Source organism: Centruroides sculpturatus, unplaced genomic scaffold (genome assembly GCF_000671375.1).
Source record: "Centruroides sculpturatus isolate CEXI.00-Female unplaced genomic scaffold, Cexi_2.0 scaffold973, whole genome shotgun sequence".
Classification (NCBI taxonomy): domain Eukaryota; kingdom Metazoa; phylum Arthropoda; class Arachnida; order Scorpiones; family Buthidae; genus Centruroides; species Centruroides sculpturatus.
This window is the reverse complement of record NW_019385487.1, coordinates 323,305-338,805: the sequence shown is the minus strand read 5'-3', so window position 1 is coordinate 338,805 and position 15,501 is coordinate 323,305. Positions and strand designations below refer to the sequence as shown.

At 32.1% G+C, this 15,501-nt stretch overlaps 1 protein-coding gene across 1 annotated transcript; it reads left to right on the top strand.

Annotated features, from left to right (window-relative positions):
- Positions 1 to 3,848: 3,848 nt before the first annotated feature.
- Positions 3,849 to 14,924, top strand: LOC111639447. Its single transcript, XM_023385336.1, has 6 exons — positions 3,849 to 4,140; positions 7,848 to 8,098; positions 8,201 to 8,324; positions 8,980 to 9,067; positions 14,097 to 14,191; positions 14,833 to 14,924. The coding sequence occupies exons 1-6, from the start codon at positions 3,855 to 3,857 to the stop codon at positions 14,922 to 14,924; spliced, it is 936 nt and encodes a 311-aa protein (XP_023241104.1). The 5' UTR covers positions 3,849 to 3,854.
- The last annotated feature ends 577 nt before the right edge of the window (positions 14,925 to 15,501 follow it).

Here is a 15,501-nt window from a genome sequence, read left to right as displayed (position 1 = left end):
ATTTAAAATATAAGCTTTCCATCTGAATTTTGTAGCAATTTTCTCCGGTACATCCTATTTATCCTTTAGCAAAAGACTTATGCCTGTCATCTCTCTAACACCTTAAGGGGTGAAATTTTTGATTTATAGATCGTCACTTCTGGTTAGTATAGAACGTACTTGTATAGTCATTCTGACCCGTCCTTTCAGCTCTGGTCTCATATTTTATCTATCCAACACTGTTGTCGAGACTAAGGAAAATGAAACGACAGTGGGATTTAGGCCTCTACACGTACAATTTTTTCAATTGCATCCCAATAAAAAAACATGTATTTTAAATGCCGTGTTATACAACACAAGTAACTTATTAAATTTATTTTTATTACATAGTTATTTACTTATTTATTACTTAAGTACGTTAAACCTGCTTTGTTTAATTACAGAAACCAAATTTAATTCTTAAAATATATCAATGTATTTAACATCTTAATTAAATATGTACTGTACATTTAAACATCTGTAAACCGGTTGGCACGGTACCAAACAACAGTGCCGATTTAGCAGGTTTCCGTTCTGAACGGGTTCTTTTTAATACTAGAATTGGCTTCGTTCCGAATAAATTTCCGTTTTAAACAGGTTCGTTTTGGAACGGGTGAAACAATAAAACTTTATTGTTATTATTATTGTTTTATTGTTTTATTGTTTTATTGTTTCACCCGCGACTATCCGAATACTTTCTGACTCAGCTTCTTTACGTTGCAATCGCATGAAAGCATACTGCCGAAACTGTTCGAGAGCGGCAAAGTTTATGTCAAAGTTATCATCTATTTATGTATTTTTTAAATTAATTAAAAGACGAGGACGAAGATCATAAGGGAGATATACAAAAAACGTTATTGTACTTGCAATGTTCAATCTTTACGTTTTTAATTAGCGTTGAACACGTACCGGTGTGACGTAGCGTTTCCATTGTTAAATGGTGTCATTTACTCGCATATCGCCGACGCCTCATCGACTAGCCCTTTCGCTTCTTTCACTCGACCTGACAAAAAGATTTCCGACTCCTCGGGATCGAGCTTCATAAACAAGCCATTAAAGTGAACAGTTTTCACCAAACTGTTGCCGACAAAAAGAGGTTCGACCTCGACATACCTCCGGCGTCCACATTTATTTTCTTTTGACAAAAGATAAAATTCGACAAAAGACTTGGAATTGTGTTTTGTAAACATTTAGTAGTCAAGGACATCCAGTTGTTTAATTTTCAATTCCTATTTCAGTTTATAACTTCTTTTATTTTAAACGAAAGTTAACGTGATTTATAACGAAAATAATAAGAATTTTATATTCAATTTATCGTTGCGGCGAAAGCATGTGTTAATATAATGAGACACTTTACGTCCATCACCGGATATTTCTAGCCATTTCGTTCGTTTTCTCACAATCCTTTCAACCTTTAGATCATCGATAAATTAATTCTGTTTTTCCTCTCTTTCGAAAGATTAATTCTTAAACGCCTAATTACTAATTAAATTAAATTTATTACGATTTATGTCAAGTATAAAAACACAGCATCGACTTTTTAAACAAACATGTAAAATGCGTGTATGGCGCGGAATGACATTTTATAAAATTATCCTGTATTTCCTCGTCCCTTCCGCCTTTAACTACTAAAATTTAATGACATCAATCCCCTAATACACAAATTTCCCTGTCAACTTTTTGTAATTATGGGTAAAAAAATTACAGGAGCTATTACGCTTTAAAAAGAGTAAACAAAATCGTCCCTCATATACATATATATAGAAAACATTAATTTAATTTATTGTTTCTTTATTTCTCTATATGCGCTAGGCCCAAAAGTGAATAAATCTTGAGAGTTATTTTATTTTCCGATTCGATACTTTCCCTCTGTACAACTGCTGCAAAAATAAAAACTAATTTATTGACATAGATTAGGTAAAGTTGATGAAATTTCTAACAGACATAATTGAGATGCACAGGATAAATATTTTAATATCGAGAATTCATTTGCTTATAAAGTAAGAATATAAATAATATATAAAAGTGATTTTTTCGTTGCTATATCTAGAGACTAACCAGCCGTATCTGTTATATATATAAACATATATAACAAATTAAAATACTACAAATTGCCATAACGACGAACAACGTATCCTATACGCTAGATTGCGTAAAAAACCTGCTACAAAAATCTGATAAAGTGTTATGAATATAAAATATAAGAATTTCCTTTATGTAAAAAAAGTTTTTATGTATTTGAGTCCTTATAGAAATGTAAATTACAAACACCTGTTTTGAATTTCTCAGACACTTTAACAATGAATAAAACTTTATTTGTGAAACTATTTCTTTATTTATTACGTTTCTGTAATTATTTATAACATTTATTTTTATATAATAAATATAATTTATTCATTTTCAGTATAATATTATTTTTTACTTTTTCGGCGTTTATATAGAAGAATGGAATAGAATGAACATTGATCAGAAAATGACCTCGTCAAGGTTTTTATATTTACAAACGCAAACATATTTACAAAATCTTTGACGCATCGACAAATGAAAAATAAATTTGGTCTTAATTTGTATAAATTATTCTTTGTTGGGCGGGGGACGTTATTGTTTATCCAATTATAATTTTATAACTCTTGTCTTTTGGTCGAAAATTGAACAGGTCGTCGCCCGTTTAATCACGGATATAAAACCCTGTGTCTCTCTGTAGGAACACCGAATACCATCTCCAGTCGATAACTGATTATCTCCTCCGGTTCGCTTTCGTCTCGTTATCCGCCTTAGGATATATTTCACTCCTGTTCCCGATACACTTTTTTCGATCTGTTCCCAGTGTGTTCCGAACTCTCTCGTATGAAATACTCTAAAAACGGTCGAACGATCATGTCGTATACAAGTGGCTCTCTCTAGATTCGATGTATTTATAACAACGCGACATCCCTATCTGGCGAACGCCTCTATGACACTCTCAAATTCAATGTCTAATTGTCTTGCTACCGTTAGTGTGTAGATCTGGTACGAAAAATAAACGGGTATTTGGTTGGTTAACTTAGTATCTGAGTGTTTTGCTTTCAACGCTGTCTCACTCGCCTCCGTCCGAATCGGATCGCGCTATACGCTACCGCTCGCGTGACCAACTTTCTAACCCAAAACAATTTCGCTGCCGCGGCTTCCGTGTCGCGTGCGGCACGGTTTGTCGGTAGTGACCAGGCGCTAAAGACGTGCCGACTCTCTAGTCACACGATGTAGCCTGTACTCATTTATTAATTAAATCAAGTGCATATTTAACCGGTAATGAAGTTTTTAAATAAGAAGTGAGAAAAAGACAATGCTCGAAATTTTTTCTGTTGATAAATTGTAGTATTAAAATTTGAATTTCCTTACCAGGCACTAGGCTGACAGTTTAACTCTCGCAATGTAAAGTAAAATTCCCTAAATCTGCTTATTTAATTCTAAGATATTTCTATCTGCATAAACAATTTTTAAGAGAAAAAAAGATAGTGTATATTAAATACGCATTTAGTGTAAAAAAGCTGCCTAAAATAGAAGAAAATTATTTCATTGTGCGGTAAATTATTTTTCGCAAATAACTTTTGAAATAATACAGAGTAGAAAGTACTTTAATTACAAATTTTTCTTTTAATATTTAAACGACAATCGAGTCACTTCAACATAAAGAATAATTATTATTTAAAATTAAGAATTTTTAAATAAGTTCCAGGAAAGTAGTTGACATTGATAAGCCAGTTTTTTGTAATTTAATAATGAATTTCATAAATTTTGTCACGAAAGTAAACGAAGGCCATTTACAAGTTGCTCATAGAGACAGAAAAGCTTCGAAAATGCAGTACGAAAGGTTTTTTCGTTTCTTCTTACTCTTGACGTTATTATTGTGCTACTCAAAATGCAACAATACAAAACCCGACGACAGCGATGATTTCGATCAAACGTCGATGATGTTAGAAAATACGGAGATGAGAATCAAAACGGCTTTGAAGTCTGTCTTAATGCGGAGTCTCCCTTATCTGATGAGAATTTTCGAAGAAGTGAACGTATCTTCACTTTGCACGAAGTCTTCCACTCTCTTTTTGAAAGACTTGATGAAACTGAAAGAGTGGCCTCTTCGAAGTAAGTAATCTTTACTGTATGAAATTATTAGAACTTAAGGATTTCGATACACGTGTATTTCTCGTATAATGCGGAGGAAGGTTCCTTAAAAATCCGGTTCGAGAGTCTCAGACCGTTATAACTTGCGAAAATTTTTTTTCATCTTCTAATGTAAAAGTATGTTTAACTCAAAAATTTACTACAATATATTACTATATTATAAAAATTTACAATATATTACTGTATTTAAAGCATTAAATATGTAAAATATTTATTAACTACATTTTTTAAATTGTTACTGAAAGTCAGCAGCAAATCGATGAACCCCATGTCGGCTCTAACATCACTGTGTTTTAGAAGTCGAATGGCATTTACGTTTCGTTTCAGGCGGGAGCCGTTGAGTTCGGGAAGTAAAAGTTCACACTATAGTGTGAACTTTTACCTCGCGAACATCACAATCGTAAAAGAATAACAACCGTTTATTTATTTACATTTAGATATAAATATAGGCTACATAGAATAACGCATAGCATTTTCATTATAGCTTGTATAGCGTAAGAAAATTGATAGGGCTTTACATAGCGTAAGGCTCTCTCAAAAGCGAACTCTCGTTGTCGTTCTCGATACTATTCTTTTATTTCGAGGGTTCTTCCCCTTGAATTTTATGCCCCATTTAAGCAGTTAATTTAAGTTTTTCGACCACTAGATGAATTTTGGTCGAAAGTTCATGGTGACACACATATTCGGAAGATGTGTCACCTTTTGAAAGGAAGAGTAATATTGAATCACATTCTTTCATTTTTTATTAAGTGTTGAAAAAAATATTTTTTATATTAATATATAATAGGAAAACTTTAAGCGTTATTTTTTAATAAATTTATATATTTTATTTTTATTAAATAAAATTTCTATCCAGTTCGAGCTCTCACACAATAGTTAGATGTACTGTACAGTACCTCAATAATACATAACAGTTTTTAGTAACGTTAATATAGTAAAGTATATGTAGACAAAAATCAAATCATTTTAAAATGTCTCAATGAATCACATAATAATTCACCTGAATACTTAATTCTGAATATTGCAGTAAAATCCGTGTATACCGAAATCTCACGGTTCGAATATTTTTTTCCTATTTGGCAGGTTTACTGTTTAAACGGGTTCATTTTAAAATAGAAAGTCTCGAAGAAGTTTTCCGTTTTAAGCAGGTTCAATTTTGGACAGGTTTTTTATTTATCGCAAGATTTTGCTCCAACTGATGCTAGTTTCGAGAGAGTGACAACGCGACAAGTATCAGCGAAAATATATTCGAAATTATTGTGTCACATTATATCAGTTTGTCTCTTAATTGCTTGTTTGATTTAAAAAAAAATTATGATTTTTGAATGTGGACTACGACAATATTGTATGATGTAAATGCTTCTTCATGTTACGAAAAATGGTAGGAGTGCAATGTAGTTTTTTACCCTCCGGCGGTTATAGATAAAAATGAAAAGTACTGCGATTCGTCACAAAATGATCCAGAATTAATTTTTGGACACAAGGAACCATGAAACGTAGAAAGATGGACAAAGAAAACACACAGGATTTTCGTATACAAAAAATCCTCATTAATTCGAACTGGGATAGTTCGAAGTCGCAATTATTTCGTCTTTTGGATTTCGATACGAATGTGTGTGTGTGTGTGTTGCACAAATTTGTTCACTCATAATGAAGCATAAGATTCCTGTTTCTTTTTGTTTTTATCCTTGTTTAAAAACAATTAATCTTACGTGTTTACAAGGATGTTTCTGAGTTATTAATTAACATGATCCATGTAAAATTTTAATTGGTTATAGATCCAAGGGATAGAAGATGAAAGTAGTCACGTCTCATATCTCGACAAATGTAGCACTTAAAGAAGATTTAACACGTTATTAGCAGTTACAGTTTTTTTCTAAAATTTTTACTTATCCACAAAATTTAGCTTTTTGTCATTTTATAATAATTTATATAGAAGTTGTGTCAATTTAAAAATATCGTAACAGCTGGTGCCTCCTACAGTTTTAATGTCCGGCAGGTAAAGTTACTAACTATTTATAAAAAAGTATACAAATTATGAAATAGTTATGTTTTGAAGTTTGATTGATATTTTTCTCCATTATAATAAAAATTATTGAATAAAATCTGATCGTAAAATAATAAAATATCGTGCAGAAAGAAGTACGGGTTAAAAGAAAAAAAGCATTTTGCGTAAGCATCAACAGTGAGTCATACTCTACAAACACTTCTAGTCTATTCTCAAAACGTGCATTTGATTTCTTCGTTGTATAGAAATTAATTACTTTAATATATAGTGGCCCTCATTTGTATAGCTTTAAAATGAGATGATTAGGCCTAATTTCTTATTAACTCTTAATGTCAGTTCGCTGAGTTGACGGAAATTAGGGACTTAAAATTCCACTTCTCTCACCGGTGTAAGTTTTCCGACTTTTAGGGGATCGTTAATCCTGCGTCACAATAATCTAAAATCGTTCGCTTGTGGGTGTGGAGGAGGAGACAGAAATGAAAACTATCTTACAAAAATCCGTTTATTTTAGCATAAAATTAGATTTACAGTAGGAAAGATTCGTCCCCAGTGTGTTAACACAGCCTTCCGATTTTCCCTCCTTTGTGTTGACTCGCAGAGTTCGTCTTGCCGAGTGCCTCGTGTCTTTGAAGATCGGGGATTACATCGATCTCCGTTCTCCCCTTTTTGTCTATCTCGATTGGCTCCACGTTTGTCCCTAAGCGAAATACGAAACCTGTTCGGGTCCCGAGAAGGTTCGCATCGGAGAATTTACCCGACACTATCCGTTAACTTTGGATAGAAGGGGTAAATGGGACTTTGAACTTGCGCTCATTTTACTCCATTGTTGTCTAGTCTATTACGTCTTAAATATTTTTATATGAAAGATAATTCGTTACTAAATACCGTAAATTGCGTTGTAAAAGTACCGCGTTGTAAGAAAATTACCGCATTTTTCCAACCGCGTTGGAGCCAAAACGCGTTGTAAAGGTAACGCGTTGTAGGAGGCCTACCTGTATTTCATATAATATCGTGAAATGCGGTAAAGGTTAAGTAAGGAAATTTGGCATTATGACACTAAATTAAAAATGATATGAAATTGATAATACAAAAGTTGCTGATTGCTAACGGTTGATACTGACAGATAGTCGGTCACGTCTCATACATTGAGATGGATCGGACTTAATAATTTAACTCGTTATTAGCATTTGAAATCTTATATGAAAGTTATCACTATCCTCAGAATTATGCGTTTTGCTATTTTATAATAATCAACAATATAAAACGCTTGTAGAATAAAATCTCATAACGACCTGAAAAGTTAAGTAGTTTTTTGCACTTGTTATTTGAAGCGCCATTTGTCAATCTTTAACGCCATTAACGATGTACTTTGTCTTAAATCTTTGGTAGTCATCACTTCCGTTCTTCCCAGTCGAATTTAAGTGTACAGTTCCAGACACGTTTAAAAATTCCTTTATTTCCGGTTAATTGTTAGCACCATATTTGTGATCTCGCGTATGCGCTATTTTTTGGGCAGAGATTAACAGCACATATCGAAGGTTTTCTGTACTGCGAGTCTCCACGGAAAAATATAATTTTTTTCTGTTTCGATTTGTTTTTTTTCAAAACATGATATACATAAAGATAACTTTAATTTATTGTATGTATTTACTATTTCCAGTGATTGATTCTTTCGGAAAGTTACCGGCAGGAATGTTAGGAGTAACACTATGGATACCGGGAGATTATGACCAGTGTTTAAACATAGAAATTCCTCAATATAAAAATGAGATTACCGATAAAGGAAGGAAACAGGTTGGAGGCAAATACTGTGCCCTGACAATTGGAATGCAAGAATCACTGAAACGTATTGCAAAGTCGATTCATAAGTTTGAAAATAATTCATTGATTAAACTTGTAAAAGAGATTATTGTAAGTATTAAAGTTTAAAGAAAAATTTTGCGATGGATTAATACAGTTTAGTGTAATTTGTCAGTTAAATTTATTTATACAACGAATTAATTAATTGTTTAGAAACCAATAAAGTTTGAAGACTTATTTAAAACAAATGTTGCCAAAAAGAAGATGGGAATACGTTTGGATGCGTGCATTCCGAGTACATGCAGTAATAAAGACTTAAGAAACGTTGGGAATTGGAGTAAGTCGTTTGATATTTTTTAATTATATGAAATACTTTTGTAAATCCGAACATGTCTTAATCAACTGTCTGTTCGATCTTAAACAATTCTGTATATTGTATTCAGCCGAAACAACACAAAATCGTTCTAACGAATCATAATAACTTTGTGAAATTATTACAGTACTTATACATAGTATGTATTTTAAAGTCGATATAAATATGTAATTCAGTAGAAACAATTATATAAACTACTAATCTGTAATTTGTAAACTCTTTGCGATAAATAGTTCGGAGTAGCAAGAGTTAATTGTATTATATTAAAAAGGAGATTGTTTTTATGCTATTTTTATAAGGAAATAGTAACTGTAATGTATGGAGTGACCATCAATTCCGTTAATAATTTTTAAAAAATGTTTCAGATGTGTTTAAAAAAAAAAAAAGTTCCAATTAAAATTCCTCCCACTGCACGGAGTAACAATATTGGTAGATCGACTTTTCTTACTTAAAATACTTTTTTTCTTTTAGTTAAATTTCATTTTACAAGAAATGCATTTGAACCTCATTTTTTCTGATAAATTAGAGTAAATCAAGCGATAAAGTAAACCGTTATTTTGAAAAATTAATTTATGTAATTGTTTAAATGTTTAATTACGTTTTTTATTTTATTTTTCAGTATTCGGGACAGCGGTAGACTTTAACGTCGAATATTGCAAAATAAAAGATGAACGTATTAAATACAGTAACGGACAGTTGATATCGTTGTAAGTATATTTTTATAAAACTGATTGAATTAAATTAAGAACCTCTGAAGTATGAAAATAACTTTAAATTGCCGAAAAATTCGACAAATTGACGATGCGATATAAAATACGAATAAATCGCAATCTTTTCGTGAAAATCGCGACTAATAATCTAACGATAAAAATAAATTTATGTCAATAACATAAAAACAGTTGGTCAACACTGTTTAATTGTCTATCCTTTATTGTTATTTTAGCACGTCTTTCCATTTCCTTTTAAAAAACCCATTATTTTTCAGTTGCGTTGGCCTTTACTGCATTTTCAAAAAGACTTTTGTAGCTCTTTTTGTTTTCTGTTTGCAACCAGAGCGCCGAGTGGCTAACACGACCACGTGGTAGCGACAGCTTTTGTGTATAGTGAATAATTTAAACTGAAAATTCTCGCGAACCGTTTGAAANAAAAAGAGATAGTGTATATTAAATACGCATTTAGTGTAAAAAAGCTGCCTAAAATAAAAGAAAATTATTTCATTGTGCTGTGAATTATTTTTCGCAAATAACTTTTGAAATAATTAAAAGTAGGAAGTACTTTAATTACAAATTTTCCTTTTAATGTTTAAACGACAATCGAGTCACTTCAAAACTGGGAATAATTATTATAAAAAACAAAGAATTTTTAAATAAGTTCCAGGAAAGTAGTTGTCATTGTTAAGCCAGTTTTTTTAATTTAATAATACATTTCATAAGCTTTGTCACGAAAGTAAACGGAAGGCCACTTACAAGTTGCTCATAGAGACAGAAAAAGCTTCGAAAATGCAGTACGAAAGGTTTCTTAATTTATTCTTACTCTTGATACTTTTCTTGTGTTACGCTAAATGCATCAATACAAATCCCGAAGACGGCGATGATTTCCAACAAACGTCAATGATGTTAGAAAATGCGGAGATTAGAATCAAAACGGGTTTGATGTCTGTCTTAAAGCGGAGTCTTCCTTATCTGATGAGAATTTTTGAAGAAGTGAACGTATCTTTACCTTGCACGAAGTCTTCCGTTCTCTTCCTGAAAGACTTGATGAAACTAAAAGAGTGGCCTGTTCGAAGTAAGTAATCTTTACTGTATGAAATTATTAGTAATTAAGGATTTCGATACACGTGTATTCCTCGTATAATGGGGAGGAAGGTTCCTTAAAAATCGGCTTCGAGAGTTTGAGACCGTTATAACTTGCGAAATTTTTTTTTCATCTTCTAAGGTAAAAATATGTTTAACTCAAAAATTTACTTTCTCAAAACCCCCGGGCTCACATTTACTTTAATATTTACCAGGTTAAAAGTAGTTCGTTTAATTAGCATTTTCATTAAAGCTTGTATATAGCGTAAGAAAATTAATAGGGCTTTACATAGAGTAAGGTATTTAAACATAAATATTCTTCGTGGATGGACTGTTTTCTAAGGAGCAATAATTTCGGAAAAATTAGTAGAAAATTAAATTTTGGTTATATTTTGCTACTTTAGAATAATTTTTGAATTTCTTTTTGTACAATACAAACAGATAACATATATATTTTCGTTTTACTAACATCGCTTAATTAAGCGGATATCGGATCTAATGTAAACAGCTACGCTAATTATCGATGTTTTTCATTTCTTGCCTTATATTAAAGCTTAAATATGAACGTATACATAAAAATATAGCGAATTCATGCCTATCTGTTGTCAAATGTGTTCGAAAACTTCTAGACTTCTTTATAAACGACTTTAAATAACAGTAACCATTCAAAATATACAAACTCACGCGCACTTTTCGTCAGAACATGGAGGATTTTAACCGCTGATACAACTAAGCAATAGAAAATTTGACAACCCATTGTCACTACTCTGATAATCTAGATACTCTAGTTGAACCTACCTGCAAACGATGCGCATTAACCGAATCGGCATTGATCGGAACCGCATATATCGAGGGTTAAAAACCGATCAAAGATCGGATTCAGTTGTGAATAGTCATGTGATACCGAGTCGAGAAAAGAAATACTCTTAATGTAAGATATGACGAAATAAATGTAAACGAGCGTCCTCCAGTAGAGATGGACCTTTCACAAGGCGCTCGTATAGAATTAGAACATAGAATATCTGGAAGAGAAAAAAGTTTACTTATAAAATATAGTGTCGGGTAAATTTCCCATTGCGAACCTTTTCGGGATCCGAACAGATCTTATCTTTTGCTTAAGTACGAACGTGGAGACAATCAGGATGGACAAAAAGGGGAGAACAGAGATCGATGTAATCTCCGATCTTCAAGGACACGAGGCACTCGGCAAAACGAACACTGCGAGCCAACACAAAAGAGTGAAAACCGGAAGGCTGTGTCAATACACTGGGGACGAATCTTACTTAGTGTAAATGTAATTTTATGCTAAAATAAATGGATTTTTTGTAAGATACTTGTCATCTCTGTCTCCTCCTCCACACCGACAGACGAACGACCCTAGATCATCCTGATGCAGGATTTGCGATCCTCTAAAAGTCGGAAAACTTACACTGGTGCGAGAAGTGGGATTTTAAGTCCCCAATCTCCGTCAGCTCAGCAAACTCACATTAAGGGTTACTAAGAAATTAGGTCTAATCATCTCATCCTAAAGCTAAATAAATGAGGGCCACTATATATTAAAGTAATTAATTTCTATACAAGGAATAAATGGAATGCACGCTTTGGGGATAGACTAGGAGTAATTGTATAGACTGTTGATGCTTAAGTAAAATGCTTTTTTTATTTTAACTAATATATTTCTTTGCACGTTGTTTTATTATTTTACTGATCAGATTTTATTCAATAATTTGTATTATCATAGAGTCTATGACACAGAGAAAAATTTCAATCAAACTTCCAAAATATAATTATTCCATAAATTGTATATTTTCTTATAAATTACAGTTTAAAAATATGAGTTGGTAACTTCATCCGCCGAATTTTAAAACTGTAAGAGGCACCAACTGTTTCGATATTTTTAAATCGAAACAACTTTTAATAAAAATTATTATTATAAATTGGCAAAAAGCTGAATTTTGAGGATAAGTAGGAATTTTTTTTTTAAATCGTATATGCTACTGAGGTGTTGAACCTTCATTAAGTCACACATTCTCGAGACGTGACTACATTCATCTTCTATCCCTTAGATCTATAACCATTAAAAGTTAACACGAACGATGTTAATTAATAACTTATACAAACCTCTTTATAAAGTAGTAAGATTAATTCTTTTTAAACAAGAATACAAACTGAAAGACATAGGAATTCCTATGCTTCCTAATGAGTGAACGAATTTGTGCAACACACAATCACATACATCCATATCGAAATCCAAAATACGAAATAATTGCGACTTCGAACTATCTGAGTTCGAATTAACGAGGATTTCTTGTATACGGAAATCCTGTTATTTCTTTGTCCATATTTTTACGCTTCAAGGTTCCTTGTGTCGAAAAATGTGAAAATATTAATTCAGGCTCATTTTGGGACAAATCGCAGTGCTTTTCCTCTTTATTTATAACAGCCCGGAGGGTAAAAAACTAGATTACACTCCTACCATTTTTCAAAACATAAAGAAGCATTTAAATCATATAATATTGTCTCAATCCAAATTGAAAAATAATAATTTTTTTAGAACTAAACAAACGATTAAGAGACAAACTGATAAAATGTTACACAATAATTTCGAATAAATTTTTGCTGATACTTTTCGCGTTGTCACTCACTCGAAACTAGCATCATTTAGAGTAAAATCTCGCGATAAAATACAACCGGTCTAAAACCGAACCTGCGTAAAACGGAAAAATTCTTCGAGACTTTCTGTTTTAAAATGAACCCGTTTAAACAGTAAACCTGCCAAATCGGAAAAAATATTCGAACCGTGAGATTTCGGTATACACGGATTTTACTGCAACATTCAGAAGTAAGAATTCAGGTGAGTTATTATGTCATTCATTAAGACATTTTAACATGATTTTTTTCTACATATACTTTACTATATTTACTTTACTAAAAACTGCTATGGATTATTGAAGTACATTTAATTATTGTGTGAGAGCTCGGGCTGGATACANAATTTATACAGCATTTTACATATATCTTGATCAAAATAATACCGTAAAGAAAGTAGCCCGTATCTGAATGGGAAGTGCAATCAGGACCGACTAAGGTCGGAAATATCGAATGTTTATAATATAAAAAGTACTTCACCGATTTGTAAAATATTATCACTTACAGGATCCTTATGAGTTACTAAATACAAAGATATTTAAAATCCACGATACAGCAAAAAATAACCGAATTATAATGATCGAAACACAGAACCAAAAATACTATCACATACACAGATCGCAACTCCTACCGGACTCCGTTAAATTAATGTAATTGGCGCACCGAGTTGGTCGCCAATTGTGTGAACTACGAACATTGTAAACTTCACTGTGGCCTTACTCTCACCAAGCAACAACCCGCCAAACTACTTGGTCAACAACCTCATCACAAGTCGCAAGGCACCCTGCTCTTAAATTTTATTGTGATGTGTTGTTCTATATGGATCTACAATGTGATCTCTGTATATATAACTGTCCATCAGCCAAAATGGCACTTTGTAGTGTATATTTGTGTCACGATTATTTTTATTCATTGTGATGCGGGTCAATTATGAGATCCTACCCTTCCTCTTCCTTCCAAGCATTCAACTTTCATTTTTTACTCCCTCCCTCTCCTCTTCCACTACACACCCTTTTTTTTATTTTCCGATATGGGCTAAGTTTCACAACAGTCCTATAAACTAAACTTAACTAAAGTCGGAAGCTTCACAAGTAAAATGCCTTCATTAAGCAAGTATTTATGACATTTATAAATAATATAATATAGCTTTTAAATTATTATGTACACAGAAATGATATTTATATTCTTACATTCAAACAGATATAATTACAATAATAGGTACTTAATTGATTGTTAAATGATATAAATTATATTGAAGTAAATTGATGTAAGAATATTAATTGCCTTAATTTAGAATTGTTCTCGGCATATTTATTGCATGGGTAGGATTGGCAACGTTAACAGAAATATTAATGAGACTTCATATTATTCCTTTGAAGGCGAGTAAAGGTAAGTCTTTAAGATTATAAAAACATACATTCTCATTCTTAATTAAATATGTTAAAAGTATCTATTATTATTCTAACATTAAGAAAAATGATCTTGAATGCTTTTATTTTCAAATATATTCCTGAATAGTTCATAATACAGTAGAACCTCGAAAACTCTGCCTAATGTGGACCGAAGAGTGGCCGAGTTTGTGAAAATGCCGGGATATCGGGAATAAGGTTAAAAAAATAAGTACGTGTGTTTCCTCAGAAAATACTGTACTGTACTTATATGTATTGTTTACTTGAGAATACAACAGAGAATAAACTGCCCAAATACCCTTAAACAAAGGAAAATATGTCCTTTATGAAGGCATAGAGCCTTTACTACATGAAAATGAAAATTAATGAATACGCTGTACAGTAATTTACCTGATATGACAGACCTCAGAAAAATAATTTATGAGGCATAAAGCTGTCTATAATAAAAATTAATTTACTAAGGATTTTTTTGCCCTGCCAGGGTGTGGCCGAGTTATCCGGAGTGCCGGGTTATCGAGAGCAGAGTTTTCGAGGTTCACCTGTAACAATAATTCTAAAATAAATATATTTTTATCAGTTAACTGTACCTAAATATGAATTTATTAATGTTTGTTATTTTAGGTAGATTTTTTGAGTATATTCTCGTTGCTTCTCCTTTCAAATCTCTACATAAATTATATTCGACGANTCGGCAAATTTCAAATGTCCGCTAGTGATGTGGCGCTACATTATTTGGCTATGTCTTGGCTACTTTAATATTATTTTTACGTGTTTTAGCTGGCAACACTCATTCGACCATGAAAGGGAGCCAGTATTTAAACGAGACTTAATTTTCTAATTTTTAACGATACAATAGCGACGATTATTATTTTAAAAATTTTTGTTAGGCTTAACATCGATGAAAATTCAACGCGAAGTAGGTTAATAGCGATATACTAATATACTAATTACATGGGATATAATAATATACTACACTAATAATGGATTTTTTCATACTTTTCGGTTATTTGACTTTTCAATTATCCGACCAACCCCAGTCTCCAATTGGGTCGGATAATCGAGGCTCTACTGTATCGTAAAATGTTTCCAATGGGTCCTTTCGAGGAAAATTTGGGCTAAAAAAAGTGCGCCGAACTTTTATATTTTATGTGCATAGCCATTTGACTTCAATACGCTTTATTACTATAAATTTATGTAATTATTATGCATACCGGTATATAAAAAGCTTTAAACTCGTAAAATAGTTTATTAAATAACTTTTTATCATACAATAATGCAACATAGGTACAA